General features: G+C 41.1%; 1 protein-coding gene across 2 annotated transcripts in view; it reads right to left on the bottom strand.

Moving 5' to 3' along the window:
• The window catches only part of PLPP1 (phospholipid phosphatase 1), a 122,089-nt gene extending 105,686 nt beyond the window's left edge, over positions 1-16,403 (bottom strand). For both annotated transcript variants that reach the window (XM_082836805.1, XM_082836806.1), the window contains exon 1: positions 15,925-16,403. In XM_082836805.1, coding sequence (XP_082692931.1) covers positions 15,925-15,982 — 58 coding nt within the window. In that variant the 5' untranslated portion in view covers positions 15,983-16,403. The remainder of the gene's footprint in view (positions 1-15,924) is intronic.
• Positions 16,404-17,589: the final 1,186 nt, after the last annotated feature.

The raw sequence follows: 17,589 nt of genomic DNA, 5'->3' as shown, positions 1-17,589 counted from the left end.
TGCATAAGAAGTAATTCAAGAATCAAAACTACAAATAAATTTTAAACAACCAAATAAAATCCAGACCTGAGACCTCAACGGCTTTTAAGAGTTCACATGACCCCACCTATAAAAAAAAAATGTATTGTGTATTTTAAATCTTAAAAGTATTTATGTGGATCCATCATGTCTAGTCTGAAATTATGCCAAATGGCAAGGTTCCAGAAACTAAAATAAAGTTATACTAAGGTGTGTCTCAGAAGGAAAACATAAAAACTCTAACTTTGGCAGGAAGTTACCAAAGTGGCATATCTAAATTAGTAAGCTTTGTTTAAAACACACACACTTTTTTAAAAAGGCACACAAGCCAAAAAAGTTTGGCAAAATTCTTTTTTTAATAGTTATTATTGCAGTAGCAAATCATATATCCGTTTTCCCAAAAATCTATGTTATAAAATAACTCGAGTTATTTTATACAGAAGATAAGTTGCAAGAAGGAAGAACTCCCGCAAATTATTCCTTTATGGCTAAGAGCAAACATGCAATGCTGAAACTACACAATAAACAGCAGCTGCCATGGGAAGCAAGAAAAAAAAAGACAGGCAGATATTAGTTTGCTGAATGCCTACTAAGTACCAGGTACTTTATTTACATAGGTTCTCATTTATTCCTAACAAATCTGTTAAGCAAACAGTATTCGCTCCATTATGCAAGTGAAGAAACTGAAGCTCAACAAGACTAAATAAGAATTTGTAAAAAAAAAAAAAAAAAAAGAATTTGTGTGACCTGAAGCAAGAATACAGAGCAATGCAGAATTCTGAAACCAAGTCTACCAGGCTTCATATCCCAAACTCCACCACATTTGGTAACAGTTACTTTGGAAAACAAGGATATCAAATAATCCAGTGTTCTCAGTAAACAGGGTTCTGTAAGAGTTCAACTATTCCTATACCGTTGACCTAAAAATGGTCCCTCTATCTGGCAAGATCCTTCTTCCCCCATTGAGCATATCACAGGAAATCATGACAACCTATTATCCCAGACTATTGGCTACTACACTCTCCCTTCTAAGTGCAACTTTTTAAAAGAATTACCAATAGCCACAGATTTCCACTTCACCAACTATTCACTTCTCAGCCCACCCCAATTTATTTTTTTTAACATTTATTTTTTTAATAAATGTATTTATTTTATTTATTTATTTTTGGCTGCATTGGGTCTTTGTTGCTGCACGCAGGCTTTCTCTAGTTGCCGCGAGCGGGGGCTACTCTTCGTTGCGGTGCGTGGGCTTTCCATTGCAGTGGCTTCTCTTTGTTGCGGAGCATGGGCTCTAGGGGCACGGGCTTCAGTAGTTGTGGCTCGTGGGCTCAGTAGTTGGGGCACACAGGCTTAGTTACTCTGCGGCATGTGGGATCTTCCCGAACCAGGGCTTGAACCCGTGTCCCCTGCATTGACAGGCGGATTCTTAACCACTGCGCCACCAGGGAAGCCTCCAGCCCACCCCCAATTTAAAAATGGCTTTACATAAGGTTATCAATGACCTTTGTGTAACTAAACTCAATGACACTTTCCAAGTGTTATCTTACTTACATTTCAGGAGAATGTAGACATTGTTACCACTCTCTCCTTGAAGCATTCTCTTCACTTGGCTTTCCAGAAACATTCTCCTGGTTTTTAAAGTGTTCCCTCCCTCTCAGTCTTGGTATTTTTCATTTCCTCCAACCAATCTAAAAAGTCGGTGTTTCTCATAGCTCGGTCCTAAACCTTCTTTCCTTTTCACTTTATAACTTCTTCCTGAGATTTCATCAATTCTAATGACTTCAATTACCATGAATATGACAACGACTCCCAAAAGTCAGACAGTTCCTCTGAGCTTTCGACCCATTTATCCAAACAAGGACTTGATACTTCCTCTTGGAAATTTCAAAGGCACCTTAAACACAACACGCTGAAAATAAAACTCACTATCTCATCTCCACCCCCCTTCCCATCTCAAATGGGTTCTCTCCTAGTGCTCCCCAGCTCAGTTATTACAGAAACCAACGTCTATCCAATTATGCAAGCCAGAACTTTCAGAACTATCTTTGACATTTCTCTCTCTCTGACTTCCCACTTTAAATATGTCACCAAAACCTGCCCATTTTACCTCTCAGACACCTCACAAATCCCTTCAAACTTTTCTCCATTTCCACCAGCACCTCTTTACTTTCACTACCATTATCTCATTTGGATGGCTGCAACAGCCTCCTAACTGATCTCCCTAAATCCATTGTTTTCCAGCTTCAATCTATTATTCCTCCCTGCAGCCAAAGTCACCATTTTAAAAAACTACCCTATCCTCCTTATTCAAAACCCTTTTTATAAACTCGCATAGTACCCATACCTCTCCTTCATAGCACTTATTGGTTCATTTTTATATTTATTTGTGTGATTATATGCATCTCCACTGCCTAAGACAGAGCCTAGCACACAATATGTGAACTAATATTACTGGAATAAACAAATACCTACTATGTAGTGGACACTGCATCACAGCCAAGGAGAACATACAGATGAACCCAGTCCTTTTCAGATAAAGAAACTGAAGTTGTCAATTTGGGTGATTTACCCTAGTGGTAGGTGATAGAACTAGAATTCAAACTCAGACCAGTATGCTTCCAGTGTCCACATTCTTTAACTTTTATGCATCCTATCAATATAAAATAATTCTGTAAAACTTTTATACATTAGTAAAAATAAATGGAAACTTTTTTTTTTTTTTTTTTTTTTTTGCGGTACGCAGGCCTCTCACTGTTGTGGCCTCTCCCATTGCAGAGCACAGGCTCCAGACGCGCAGGCTCCGCGGCCATGGCTCACGGGCCCAGCCACTCCACGGCATGTGGGATCTCCCCAGACCGGGGCACGAACCCGCGTCCCCTGCATCAGCAGGCGTACTCTCAACCGCTGCGCCACCAGGGAAGCCCTGGAAACTTATTTAGTATCTTGATAACATACAAAATATTTTAATAAAGTTCTGTTGAAATTGCAAGGTAACACCCTAACATTTAAACTGCTTTAAAATAATACAACAGTCCATTCCCCTCTTATTTTGAGTAATCATAGTTTGCACAGATATGATGCTAGCCCCCTCAAAAAGTACCCATTCACCCCCTTTATTATACACAGTACTAATGTGTCTTTATCTCCTATAACATAAACACCTTCTTCTGAATTATATTCAGATAATACACTAAAACATGCCTATGGTTAGCCCCTATATGAGCTATAACATTTCTGCCACAATTGTTTGATGTACCTTACAGTTCAAAATGTCAAACTCTTCTGCTTTTAATTTACAAAATATTCAACCAAGTTATGCTGTCTTCCAATCTCAATATTTCATTCCTTTTTATAAAATTTGATTGATTGATTTTGCCGCACTGGGCAGCTTGTGGATCTTAGTTCCCCAACCAGGGATCGAACCCAGGCCACGGCAGTGAAAGAGCCGAGTCCTAACCACTGGACCGCCAGGGAATTCCCCTCCAATCTCAATATTTCATTCTTAATTATGAAAAGTCTGAGGACATGAAGTAAGGGTAACTATAACAAAATTTTTCCAGCAATCTGCTCTTTTTTCCTAGTAAATTGTAAACATAGGTTGAATTATAGTTGATCAACCTAAAGGACAAATTCCTTACTTCAGGAAATTTAAATTACTATAAATGTGACCCTTAGATTTACCCAACTGAAAATCAGAACCTCCACTACAATCTCTTCACTGGGCAGCAACCTCAGGCCTTGTGAGGTACATCCTCATGATTAATCCTACTGGCCCTCTTCCTCTCAAAGAAGCTTCAACCTCTCCTGACTTCCTCTTGGAAGGTAAAAACAGACTGTAGCAATATTCACTTCTTCGTTTTTTTAAACTTTCCTTTTCCTCACTCTCCTCTTTGCCTCTCTTTTTATCAGAAGAAATTAAGTTAGCCAAAGCCAATATCAGGGCCCTTTGGGCTACAGAGGCTTATGAGTTTAAAATTTCAGTCACAACTACTCAGTGTTTTTAAGTGTAAGTTTTAAATTATTAGCAAACAAAATATGACTCTTAAATAGGACTCAATTTTGTCAAGATTTTCTTACAACTTCGGCCATGGTATTTTAATTATGATGTACATATTTCTAATTGGTGGTGGGTTTCCAGGGCTACAGGATAGACAAAATTCCTTAACTGTTCAATGATAGCTATATCCCAATGCCCTACGTAGTAATGAATCATTCTGCCAGCTACAACTAAACAGTAACATTAAGGTCTCACCATTCCAATCATTAACTGGCTAACAAACTGCAAGACTAGTACTGAGGAAAACACAAACATAATCCTAGATAATGTTATTATTTTATTTCAAAGAACATCTCTCTCCTATTTACTATTCTTAAAGTCACTGGAATAGAATATAGCACAGGTAGATATAAAGTTAGAACAGATTCCCCTGGAATTTCAGATCTTTGCCAAAAGAATTTGAGTCTTAGCCGAAGACAAATTGCTGTTGATACAGATGACAATCTCCTGATAATAAGCAGACTAGGTTAGAATTGTGGTTTCTTTCTTTTTTCGTTTTTTCTTTTTAATTTGATAGTAGGTGGACATTATTCTTTATCTTATTTTAAACTGAAAATCTTCCTTCACTGAAATTTCAGTGAGTCTGACCAAATTATATTTTGCTTTGGCTTCTCAAGGTAGCATATGTTACCATTTCTCACAATATGGCTGACATAAGAGTAACCAACTAGTTGCAAGATTTCATGAGCCATTTGGTCACTGATAAAGTCATATACCTATGTGTGGCAAAAGAAGAGACTCAAGAAGGGGCCTACTTTACTTTGTATCAGGGCCCATTTTTCCTATATCACTACTTCCTGGATACTTCAATCAGTCTTCAGCTTTTTCCTATTTTCTTCTGACAACACTCACTGCCTTCATGGCCAGGCTAGATTTATAATTGATCTCCTGCAAGTCTGCTGCAGTTGCTCAAAATGCCCCATTTACCATGTGCTCTTTGTTTTCCTACCCTGAGTCCAGTGGTATCAACTGCTCCAACATATTCTGCAGCTACTGACTCTCCTTAATAAGCAAGGTGTGCTCACCCCTATGATCCGGAGAGATAGGCAAGGCAGATATTCTTCTCACTATAATTTACATATAAGTAGACGAAGGAGCCCAAGTGATCTTGCCCATGTGATCAGAGAGAGTAGCAGAAGCAAGACTAGAATTTGACTTCCAAGCCAACCTCTTTCACTACCAGACCACACTCTGAACCCTTTAAAAAAAGTTACATAAACAAAATTGTTATTCAGTGAAAAATCATCCACAATGTCAAATCCTAATGCAAAAACTTATCTTCTTAAAAGCTATTTATTAGATTTGGTTAGTAATTAAACTATATTCAATGGCAGAACTTAGAATCTCTCATATTAATGTAGATATCCAACACTAGCTATAAAGTTGAGTATTACCCATAACTTGCCTAACAAGTTTTGATAACAATCACAAATTAAGAGACCTTTTCTCCAACTGGGCCACTGGGTTAGGCACAGACAATATTTGAGAAGGAGCATATTCAAAATTCCTCTCTTGTATCAATGCCATTTAAAAAAAAGTAAAATACAATAAACATCACTTGCTTCTGCTGCACTGCATAACTATGCTAGGTATATTTTCTAAATCAAATTGGGATGTCATTTGAAAAAGTGTGGGTTTTTTTAATAGTTTTTTTAAGAAAATATTATAGAAGTATGACTTTAAATTACATTTAGTCATAGATTTAACAAACTGCCTCTATGAAGAAGACTGTTACCTAAAATTAGGACTATCCAAGAACACTGCAGATGGATGTGATCACTATATATATTTATTTTTTAAACTCTATGGAAAGAAAACAAGGAAAACTTCTTATTGATCAAGAGAAGTTATAAGAACTGGTTATGTTTAGCTGTATTGCAGCTGTACTTCAAGGTGTATTGCAAGTTATTAGCTTTTGACCAGTTTATATTCAAAAAATAAAATCTTCATGTTTTAAAATGTGAGTACTCAGAGAACTTATGACTATCTCAACCATGCCATTCACACACACCTTTGTTTATTCCTATTTCTAGTCTGCTCTTCTCTCTACAACCACAAACATTCGTTTGGGTACTTTGTCTATGAGCTGTGGGAATATTGCTTACCTAGAAGTAAAACGAGAAGATCTGAGTAAGGTATCTGATTCCAGAAAGAAACAGGTTAGAAGTAATCAAAACATCTCCCATAGTGATCTGGGCACTAAAAACTGAAATACGAACCAGGTTACAATTTAAATGCTATTTAAACTGAAGCTAGAACTACACTAAATAATGTTCCAAAAGAAAAGTCACCAGCACATGGTATCAAATTTAAATAACAGACTGGGTCAGTGGTACTACATTGGTTTATTAACTTAACAATGATAACAACAATAGCCCAGGCAAGGAATATGCTAAACACTTCACATACACTGTCTCATACATTATCTCATCTAATTTCACAGCACTATGAGGAAGACACTATTATCATCATCTTTTTCCTCATTAGATGACAAAACTCACGGAGAGTTGAAGCAACCTGCCCAACGTCGTACAGTTAGTAATAGATGGAGTGAGAATTCCAACCCCAGAAGAGTGGCTGCCTCAAGTCTATTGCCTACTCACTCAGGCAACAAATATCTGAATGCCTACCATGTGCCACGCGCTTTCTAAGCACCGGTATTACAGTGTTTCCACCCAGTAATAAAGATGGATTCTGAGCTATCTACAGGAATTATTTCCAGAATTTAGCACTAGCCAAAAGTGATGTTCCCAAAGGTTTACAGTACCTCTGCTGGAAAGTAAAAGCAGTGTTCTCAGGAGAAACTATTTTGAAATACAGACAGATTTCATTCAAATTCCTACTTCTCTCCCCTTACAGTGCTCTGTGTACCTCTTGGGGATGGAGACCTATCTCACTCATTCTTAGTAACCTAAGTGCTGTGACATATCAGGCACTCAACTTACCATACAGTATTGTCATTGTTTGTTATGAGTCTGTCTTCCAGAGTAAGCAAGAAGCTATTTGAGATCCATGGGTTTTGTTTTATTTTTTCACCCATTTTGTATTACCAGTGCTAGGGCATACAATGAGGCTAATACCATAGGCTAATACCATACAGTTCTGTGATGATTCATGAGTTTATGTAAAACATTTACCAAAGGCTCATTTATTCATTCAATAAAGAACGTTTTTCTTCTCTTCTTCTCATTTACCTAAGGCACCTAAGCAGCCAACCCATCTCTCTTCCTGCTGACGTAAATGAACCAAAAGGCAAGGCAGAACCTGGCTTAACAAGCTGCCAATTAACTCAAGAGCTCATCCGCTACACATTTCCTATATGTCATTTTCCTGGGCGCTCCACCCTGAAAAAAGACTCAGGAAACATTTCCAAGCAGTGACAACTGAGAACTAAACCATGAGGCTCTAACTATATCTGCTGGAATGAGTTACGAAAGGTGACTCTAAACTCTATACACATGACTCATGTGAAATGCAATGAAGGATAAAGGTCTCCTTTACTGGGTAGAAATGCCTATGACAACAACGTATTTGAAGAAAAAGTCTGTGGGTATGTTACTGAACAGTGCAAATCAGTTACATCTTCCAGTATGATATACCCTCCTAGCAAAACGCTTAGTAGTTATTACTCGTTTGACTTATGAAAAATTAAAGTGCCTCCTCTGGACAGCAGACACACGCTCAAAACATGATAAGCAGAAACTGACTCTGCAGCAACATCATATAGAATAAAGATAGTCATAAAACATTTAGGCCACCTAAAATAACCACTGCTTTTACAGCCAATTAATTCCCTCAGTCCTTCATTCCTCACCCTCTTCATTTCTCAAATCTGGACCAGTCAATCTGAATTCAAAAGTTATAATCCTTGGGCTTCCCTGGTGGCGCAGTGGTTGAGAGTCCACCTGCCGATGCGGGGGACGCGGGTTCATGCCCCGGTCTGGGAGGATCCCGCATGCCGTGGAGCGGCTGGGCCCGTGAGCCGTGGCCGCTGGGCTTGCACGTCCGGAGCCTGTGCTCCGCAACGGGAGACACCACGGTAGTGAGAGGCCCGCATACCTCAAGAGAGGAAAAAAAAAAAAAGTTATAATCCTTAAAAATGCATTTCCCAATTCCCAACCGTACCACTTCTTACCTGAGTTACACTGGGAGTTTCCCAACTACTCTAGGCCTTAGTTCCATCATCTACAGAATGAAGATGAACAAGCTATCCTCCCTGAGCACGTTTTTGAGAGACCTCACAGCCACACAGGGCCTAGTGAGCACTAAGTAAATGCCAGTTATTATTATTATCCACTCTGACATTTAGAAAAAAGTTACAAAATTCACTATTAAGAATATCATGGATACATACTATATTCCAGCCACACTGGCCTCTTTTCTGTTACAAATGCCCTTTGCCCCTTTAGCCCTCAACGCCTGCTCTTCCCTATGCCTGGAATCATCTTCCAGCTCCTCCATGACCAACTTACTTTCATCCTTAAATCTGAAATCAAAAATGCCCTCATCAGGGCTTCCCTGGTGGCGCAGTGGTTGAGAATCCGCCTGCCGATGCAGGGGACACGGCTTTGTGCCCCGGTCCGGGAAGATCCCACATGCCGCGGAGCGGCTGGGCCCGTGAGCCATGGCCGCTGAGCCTGCGCGTCCGGAGCCTGTGCTCCGTAACAGGAGAGGCCACAACAGTGAGAGGCCCGCATACCACAAAAAAAAAAAAAAAAAAAAATGCCCTCGTCAGAGAAGCCTTCCTTGAGATTGCCACCCTCCAACATCTCACTCTCTTCTAATCTTGTTTTCATTCTTCCATGGCATTCACAAACATCTGTAATTGGCTTACATTATTAGTATAGAGACCTTACTTATCTTTTTCACAGTGATAATTACAGCTCCTAGCATTGTACTAAGCACATAATAGCTAATGAATAAATAAATGAAGGATGTTGCAAAGTCAGATATTTTAAAAACTTAACATTGTGTTAAACACAACATAAAAAATAGTATCAGGTTAACATATGTCAAAATAAATATCTGAGGGAATTCCGTGGAGGTCCAGTGGTTAGGCCTCCATGCTTCCACTGCAGGGGGCCTCGGTTCGATCCCTGGTCAGGGAACTAGGATCCAATAAGCTGCGTGCCACGGCAAGCAAGCAAGCAAGCAATAAATAAATAAATAAAACCTGATTGGAAAACAGGGGTAAGAGGGAGAGGGGGTATAAAGAGGTATTACACAATAGCTTTTTCTTTGTTGCCTGCTCAACTACAGATAGGAATTCAAACAATAGAATTTACACAAATGAGGATGCACAATTAAGGTCATTCAAAAAATTTAGGAATATTAAGTCTACTTTTTTACATGGTCACTCAATCATTTCCAAGGCCTGGGCAATAAAAACAGTGAAGGTGACCAGAGTGTGGCTAACTCCATTTTCTTGATTAAGCTGAAATTCAGGACTTAACCACTGTATAAAGTAACAGTTTTTCCATTTGTTTAATTACATTCTACCACAGACTATACAGATCGATTTCTACCACAGCTGGGATTACCACTACCTGAAGATCATATATGTGGTTTTTACATGTGACTGATAAAACACTACTATTTCAAGATGTTCTGTAAGCTTCAAAGACATTCCATGAGTACTCATGGGAAACGGTTTAAAGTTTGTGTTTTTGTCCCTATTACAAAACGATGTTGATGTTATTTTTACTAAAATAATGATGTTGCTATAGTAGGATTATAGATGATTAATTTTATTTGACAAACATATTGTGCACATTAAGTGCAAGGCACTGCTCTAAGCCCTTTATATATTGACTCATTTAAGCCTCACAACAACCATACAAGGTAGGTACTTTTATCATTACACAGCTGAGGCAACAGAGGCACAAAGAGGAAATTTGCCCAAGGTCACACAGCTAGTAAATGGAGGAGCTGGAATGTGAACCTAGGCAGTCTGGATCCAGAGTCCGTCACTAGACTGTGCTGTCTATCTAATGTTTTAAAGAAAAAGTCATTCCCAATGTTAGAGTAGTTTCAGTTAAGTAAAAAACAACTCTGAGCCATCTGGGCTTTAAACCTAGACAGCAAGAAGGTTGAAGGGAAGAAGGAAAGCAGGCTGGAGTGGAAAAAGTGAAAATGAAAAATAAGGTAAGTAGAAAAAGAAGAGGGCCAAAAAGAAAGAAGAAAGTTACTTGTAACCACTGCTCCTAATATCTGAATGAACAGTTTTTCATAAAGAAAATAATAAAAGAGGCAAGACAGTGTCCATATAATCCCTAACTAGCTTATTACATAGACTGTATATTTCCCTCTCATATGCTGAATTAAGCCACCTAAGTTAGGAGGAAACAAACAATTAATATTCCAAAATCCTTTCCATAAAACTGAAGCTACAAGTTAACTGGTTCACTTAAAATGTGGGTGTTTAATGACTTACTACCAACTTCTTTTTTAGCAGGGTAAACAGTAACAATTTAAACTTTAATTTCTTATCAAAAAGAATTAGAATAATTCCACAAGCTAAGTAACACATAGGAAACTTTGGTAGAACTCAGCCAAAAATGACTAAACAAGAAAGAAATTAATAAAGATTCATAGCATGTCCATGAGTTTCCAAAAGGATGTAATTCAAAAAGAATATAAAGGAAAAAATTACTTTTCATAAAAGCTATAGAGGGGAATGCTCTCTGAATATTTCCATACTCTATTCCAAGCAAGGTAAATTTAAGTTTAAAGTCAACTGTATAAAACCAACTAGAGCCAAATACTATCAATTTCCTCCAGGCCTCTGCTTTTGTTCCAAACTAGCCATTTAAAGGTAGAAAAAGGGGCTTCCCTGGTGGCGCAGTGGTTGAGAGTCCACCTGCCGATGAAGGGGACACGGGTTCGTGCCCCCATCCAGGAAGATCCCACATGCCGCGGAGTGGCTGGGCCCGTGAGCCATGGCCGCTGAGCCTGCACGTCCAGAGCCTGTGCTGCGCAACGAGAGAGGCCACAACAGTGAGACGCCCGCATACCGCAAAAAAAAAAAAAAAAAGGTAGAAAAAGCCTTGCAACAGGAGGCCAGTCTGACCCAAGAATATAACAGTTTGACAAATTTTTGTTCATCTTTTGAGATTCCTTCTCTCTCTCTGTGGCTGAGAGGAAAGAGAACAGTTACATAAAACAGAGAAACAAGCACAGTAAACTTTCATCAGAAGCAAAAGAAGTTTGCTGAATAGAAGTTAACAGAAGTTGAAATGGCAAGTAGGAGAGGCACTATGTCCTATTTATTTATTTACCTCTTTGGTATCTAACAGAATGCCCAGCACCTACTAGATAAGAAACAAATACATGAGTGAATTCACCCAATAATGAGTGAATGAACAAATAAATGTCAGGAGAAAAGGGAAGGCTGCAGACTATTTAGCAAGTGAGACCCTTTCATTAAGTATTTGATTTTTACTTGAGAAAGGGGCCCAGATTCAGGGTCAGGAAAGGGAGCACTCGTGAGGGGTACTACTTAAGGGGCAGGATGATGTCAGCATAATTACTGGAGAAGAATAAGTAACAGGGATTCCACAACCACCTATGGCTGCCAATGTTTTTTGCTGCCACATTTTCCCCTAAATTTATTGACTCTGATTTGGCATAATGGTGATACCACGTTTGCAGCATGCTGAGGTAACCATGACCCACTCCATTCCAAGAAAGCCAACGTTGGAGCTCACGAGTTGCTGTATCACCTGCTATTATAGGAAACTGTAACTGGTGTCAAGTGCAGAAAGGGGAGTTACCTCAGATCTGTTTGGACATAACATGAGTATTATCAGTAGCGCCCTGGAGAAAAAACAGCACATCCAAATAAGGTTTTCAAGAGAGAATTTAATGAAGGAATAATCTTCAAAAGTATAGGCAGGGTTTAGGGAAAGCAGAAGGGGATGGTGGAATACTCCCACACCAGCAACATGAGAAAGTCATTATCATCTCTAGGCCTAAAGGGGCAAGTAAAGGGTTACCAGAACCCAGAAAGATCTGTAACTGTAGCTGGCTGGCACAGAAGGCCACTGAATAGAAGCTGTGACCTACTCACAAAACACAGAACAGCTCTGGCAACACAAATCCAGCAGGAGTAAACTGGCTCTTCCAGGCCTCCTGCTCTTGTCCCATTGGTCCAGGCCAACCAGAAACCAAAAAGCAAGAGCAGGGTGAAGAAAAGATCTGAAGGGGCAAAAGGAGAATATACAATACAGAAGGATATTCCAAATGACCGCCACCCAGCAAAACACAGGCACATAAAAAGGCTTTGCCAGTTCCACCCAAATCTTCTAGGCATCATGAGAACCTGCAAAAAAGTTATAAACACAGGTACTTATTTGGGTTCCCACTGCCCTATATCAAGTTGAGGAAGAAAAAAAAAAGATTCTAAGAGTAGTCCTAGGTAATTTTTGTCATTTCTGCATCTCTAAGAATAAACAGACAACCCTTTTATCTATAATGGATCACATCTAGAGCAACTCTCTTCTTTGTACTCAAAGGCCATCTATTCCATACCTTCATTATTACACTTTTCATGATGTGTTGTGACTCTTGTTTGTTTCTCCCTCATTAGACCCTGAACTCCTTTAGGGCACAGATTGTCTTATTCACCTTTGTATCCCTAGCATTTAACATGAACTTGGAACAGAATTAGCCTTCAATCAATGTGCACTGAATCAATTAGTGGACTCAGTGTCCATTAACTGGCAGCCTAATGCCAGGGTGCATAAAATCTAGAATGACCCTCAGCAATTAAACACTAATAAGTTTTATTCAGGACATGGTTTAAAACATTGAGCAAAAACACAGCTTTCATACCAGCCCACTACCATTCTCTATAGAACAGCTTTTCTTGTGTGCTCAGATGGTATTTATGGCCTTTTCTACAATCATAGAACTCATTATCAAAACAGCCAGAGAAAGATGGCAAGACCATGCTCCATCTCAGAAAGGAATCAAATATACATCATCTCTCAAAATTCTCACTCTTCTTCCAAGAATTGACCAGATCCACTAAAGGAACTAATAATCTGGGTATATTATATGGAGGAACTCACATTTCCCAGCGGTGATAACACTGATTTGGGGTAGAAACGCGTATACACATGTGCGCGCATGCACAACCCACACACACCCCCACAAGCATGTTTAACTATCACTTCAACAGACGTCACCTTCTGTAATATTATAAAGTAACCATGTAACACAATCACATAACATCAGCATATCAAATGGATACACTATATGATGTTGGGTGACCATTAACAGAACCTGGAACATATTCACATTATAATTATGAATCACTTTTACATAACCCTGTACTTATGAAGTGCTTAATCATCTTTTTGTTGCTATAGTCAAATCTCACCTGTAGTTCTCCAAAGAAAAAGAAAAAAGTTAATGCCAAGTTGATAACCCTCTTTGAGCTACCACGATTTTAGGCCGCCAATCTCCTGCTGTCAGTAAGATGAATGAAAACCAAATTTAAAATTTGGTTTAAAGTGGACCCTTAGACTCCACTAGAAAGGTGAGTTTGCTATAAAAATATATTATCTCCAAAAACTTAGCATGAAAATGCTTTGTATCTCTAGCATCACTGTTCTCCTTCACTGCTGCTTGTAATGGAGTGTTGATACTGTTAAATCTAATGTCATTGTATATACCAAATTAAAATAACACTTCACTTTCTATTTAGGAATAGGGAATTCTGGGCTTATCTTGACAATACACTGAATTACTTTAAAACTCTAGTAACACAAGAACAGATAAAATGTGTTTCAAATAGATCGGTATAAGTATCTGATACTGATACTAAATGCATAAGTCCCCAAAACAAGCTTTTTCCAAAACCATCAAAGATACTTAAAATCATAAACACAATTTTATCTTTTTTGAGAGCTGTCATAAATTCTGCAACTGTTAGGCCCATGTAGCAATAAAATTACCCTTACCTCTATAGGACAATTATGTGATGTTTCCATCATATTGAAAATATAGACTGCAAGAACCTACAATTTATAAAGTTGTACTGCATATAGGTTCCTCCATTATACATGAATTAAAACAAAACAAAACATAGATTTACCATATGGCTTTCTGTTTAATAACACTGAGCTACCTAAGAGCAGTATTATGTTTCATCTATCCTGGTTCAGTGTTTGGCCCAAAGAGAAAACATGACTTTTGTTTCATAAATTACCAACTCCCACAAGGTAGGAAAAGGAGAAGTTTATGTATAATTCTGACAATACACAATATGTGGCAATGACAGAATAATATCCAATATATTAGAATTATCAAAGTTACTTATGACTAAACATTTTCCTCTCCCTTCACTATAATATAAATGAAGTTTAACAAACCTCCACTAATATTCAGTACAAGTTAAAATACATTTTTAAATATAACATCTTTACCAAGGTAAGCTTTTCACTGAAAATAAATTTGAATATATTTAATGTAATTATGAATATGTCCGGACATCTGAAAGGATCACTTGTGCTTCTATAAAAATAGTGTTCCAAAATCGTGTTTCCCTTTCCTGAACTGAATTCCTAAAATTCACTGTGGAGCTATACAGTAAGTGTCTTCGTAAACAATAAAGATGTTTCATAAATAAAAAAGAGATTTTTCCTCAAAAAACAGGTAACAGAATTTGTAAAACTTCGGCAAGACTGCAAGCACCTAAATGGTCAGGTTTGAGGCAAGAGAGTGGAATACTGGATTAAAACCGGGGAAAATTTCCTATCACTGAAAAGCCATTATGCAGACCTGCATCTAGGATGCTAAAGTCACAGCCCTCCAACCAACGCTGAGAACTTGCCAATACCATTACTTCGATACTCAACCATGAGTAGGACTACCCAAACATAGAGCAGGTCTTCTTGTTGTCGTTTTTTCCATAACATATAAATAGTTCAAAGATACTGCCTTACACAATACATACTGAAAAGGTGAAAATCTCTCCTCCCAACGCCTATCCCTTAGCCAAATGACTTCTATTCTTTCTCGTCAAAATAAAAGAGCAACTGGCAACCAGAAGACCCACAACTGAACTCTTCTGTCAGAAAGACAACGCCAAATTTGCTGCAGCCAAAGAAATGTCTAGTGCTACTTCTGGGCTCTCACAGGAGATGGAAAGCTACACAATGGCAAGGTCTGTGCAGAGAAGGACACAGCAGGTCTGGGGCACACCATCCCCACTCCAGCCCCCAAAAAGCAACGTTCTTCAAACCTATAGGCAGAAACCTGGCATCATCACAACCACTTACAGCCTGACAATTTACAAGCTGGTAACACCTTCTAATTAGGAGAGTTCTAATCTTTAATAGACGCAAATGTAAACGGCTTCCCACAAATAAGATAAACCTGGCACTGGCGCCAGTTACTGAGAACCCCCAATGCATCAAACCTCCCGTTTCGCTACTGAACCTGATGAGCCAGTGACCAGGCTTCCCTACAGCCGAGAGGGGAAGAGCCCACCCTCCGGGCTGGGAGTGGAAGGGGAAACAGAGGACAGAAGAGCAAGGGATGGAGCGCAGAGGCGTGAACAGCGTCCAAGCAGGGTGGGCTCAGCGCACCGCCGGGCGACAAACAGCAGCGGCCACGCGGGAGCCGGGGTGCGGGCTGCGAAGCGGGGTCCCCGGGCTGCGGAAACCGCCCCCAGCGTCTCGCCCGGCACGGCTCGCGCGTCAGGCACACACACACCCCCACCCCACGCCCGTCCGCTGCTCTCGCCTAGTCCCCTCCCAGCGGACACACACCCGCAACCCACCGGTGCACCCACACCCCGGGCTCGCGCGCACACGCCCCTCCGGCCGGCGGCGCGTACGTACCCAGCAACACGCAGAGCACATCGAGGGCCACGTACGGCAGCCGCGTCTTGTCAAACATGGTCTCGGCGCGGGCGGCAGACGAGGCACCCGATTCACGAGACCGGGCCGGGGACTGGCGACGGCTCCTCCCAGCCGGGGTAGAGCAGCCGAGGGCTGACGGGGACCCTGCGGCGTTCTGACGGGCAGCAATGGCGCCCGCGACCCCTTCCCTCACAGCTCCCGCAACCACTCAGTCGGGGCCGAGAGGCTCGTGTGCCAGCCGCGGCGGGTCCGTTGCCTCAGGCCCTCCTCGGTCGGCCGTGGCCCGCCCCGGCCGCTCGCTGTCCAGATCCAGACGCCGTCTCCAACGGGCGGGGCGTCCGGGCTCGTGCTTTAAGGATGGGGACCGGTAGGGAGGAGGAACACGGGCTCGGCCCCTCCCGCGGGGCAGCGCGGGACCCGCCTGCGCGCGGCCTCGCGGGCTGGGGGAGCGCGGCAGAGGAGGGGCGGCCAGTGAGGGGTGACGGGGCGGGGCCGGGGAAACACCAGGCCGGGGCGCGCCAGCCAATCGGCGCCTCTGGCCCCGCCCCGCCCGACCTGCGCAGCCCGCCCCTCAAGTGGGCCGCGCGGCGGACGGGCGGAGCGTGGGGTCACCTCCCGTGTGGTGCGAGGGGTGTTGCTTAGATCCATTTTCTGTTAGTGGTCGCCCAACCTGGCCTCGCATCCCTGGCCGCCGGTCATTGCTGACTCGGGGGGAGAACTGGACTCTCGACCCTGGCTGCCTGCCAGCTCTCCTCATGGGGATTGGGTAATAAAGAGGAACGGGGTAGTCACTGACAAAGACTCTCTCCCTATCCAAACTTTAGCCAGGCTCCTCCGAGCCCTCTACTCGCCTGGGCCTCCATTGAGGCCTTCGAATCTGGCAGGGCAGAGCCCCGTATTAGCGTGAATTCTGCTAAGTCATCCCTGTACCCTTGGTATCTGGTTACTTTTCATATGTGATCAAATTCCTTTATACGTAAGTCCTTTAATATATAAGTCCTTGGCCTGCCTTTAATCAGGAATCCCCCTACCCTTAATGTTTTCTCTTAATTTTCCATCCACTAACCCGCTCACTCTGCTTGTCTGTTGGCTGTAATAAACTCCCAGATGTCTTTGCTGTATTCGGAGTTGAGCACAATTGCTTTCTCCTGTTGCAAGTTATGACCCCCTATTGCAATAGTTTGGAATAAAGTCTTCCTCACCACTTTAGCAAGTGTTAGAATGAGTTTTCTTTATTCCTCTCACCCCTGATTCCAGGAGGACCCTAGCAAAATTTAGTAATCTCATTTTCCTAACCTGTAAAATTGGGATGTTGATAATCCCTGCTCTGTGTTCTAGTCAAAAAGTGATAAAGCCCAGAAAAAATACACATGAAAGTGTTTTCTAAAAGCTTAAACCCTCTACAGATGTTAACCATTGGTATCTCTCCTCCTCATTCATAAGATGTGAGACAAATTGAAAACTGTTACCTAGTACTTCTGACTTTGCCTGCAAAACAGTCATAAAATGAGTGGAGAGATACTATCACCCTCAGGGAATCTGAAGATCTTGCCCCAAGTGATCCCCCAACAAGCAAAAAAATGTATTTGAAGAAGCATGTTTTTCTTTAAAAAGAATGTGAACATTGGATTTCACCTTTTGTTT

The sequence above is a fragment of the Leucopleurus acutus genome (assembly GCF_964270905.1).
Source record: "Leucopleurus acutus genome assembly, chromosome: 3".
NCBI classification, from domain to species: Eukaryota; Metazoa; Chordata; class Mammalia; order Artiodactyla; family Delphinidae; genus Leucopleurus; species Leucopleurus acutus.
This window is presented reverse-complemented; position numbering and strand designations above follow the sequence as displayed.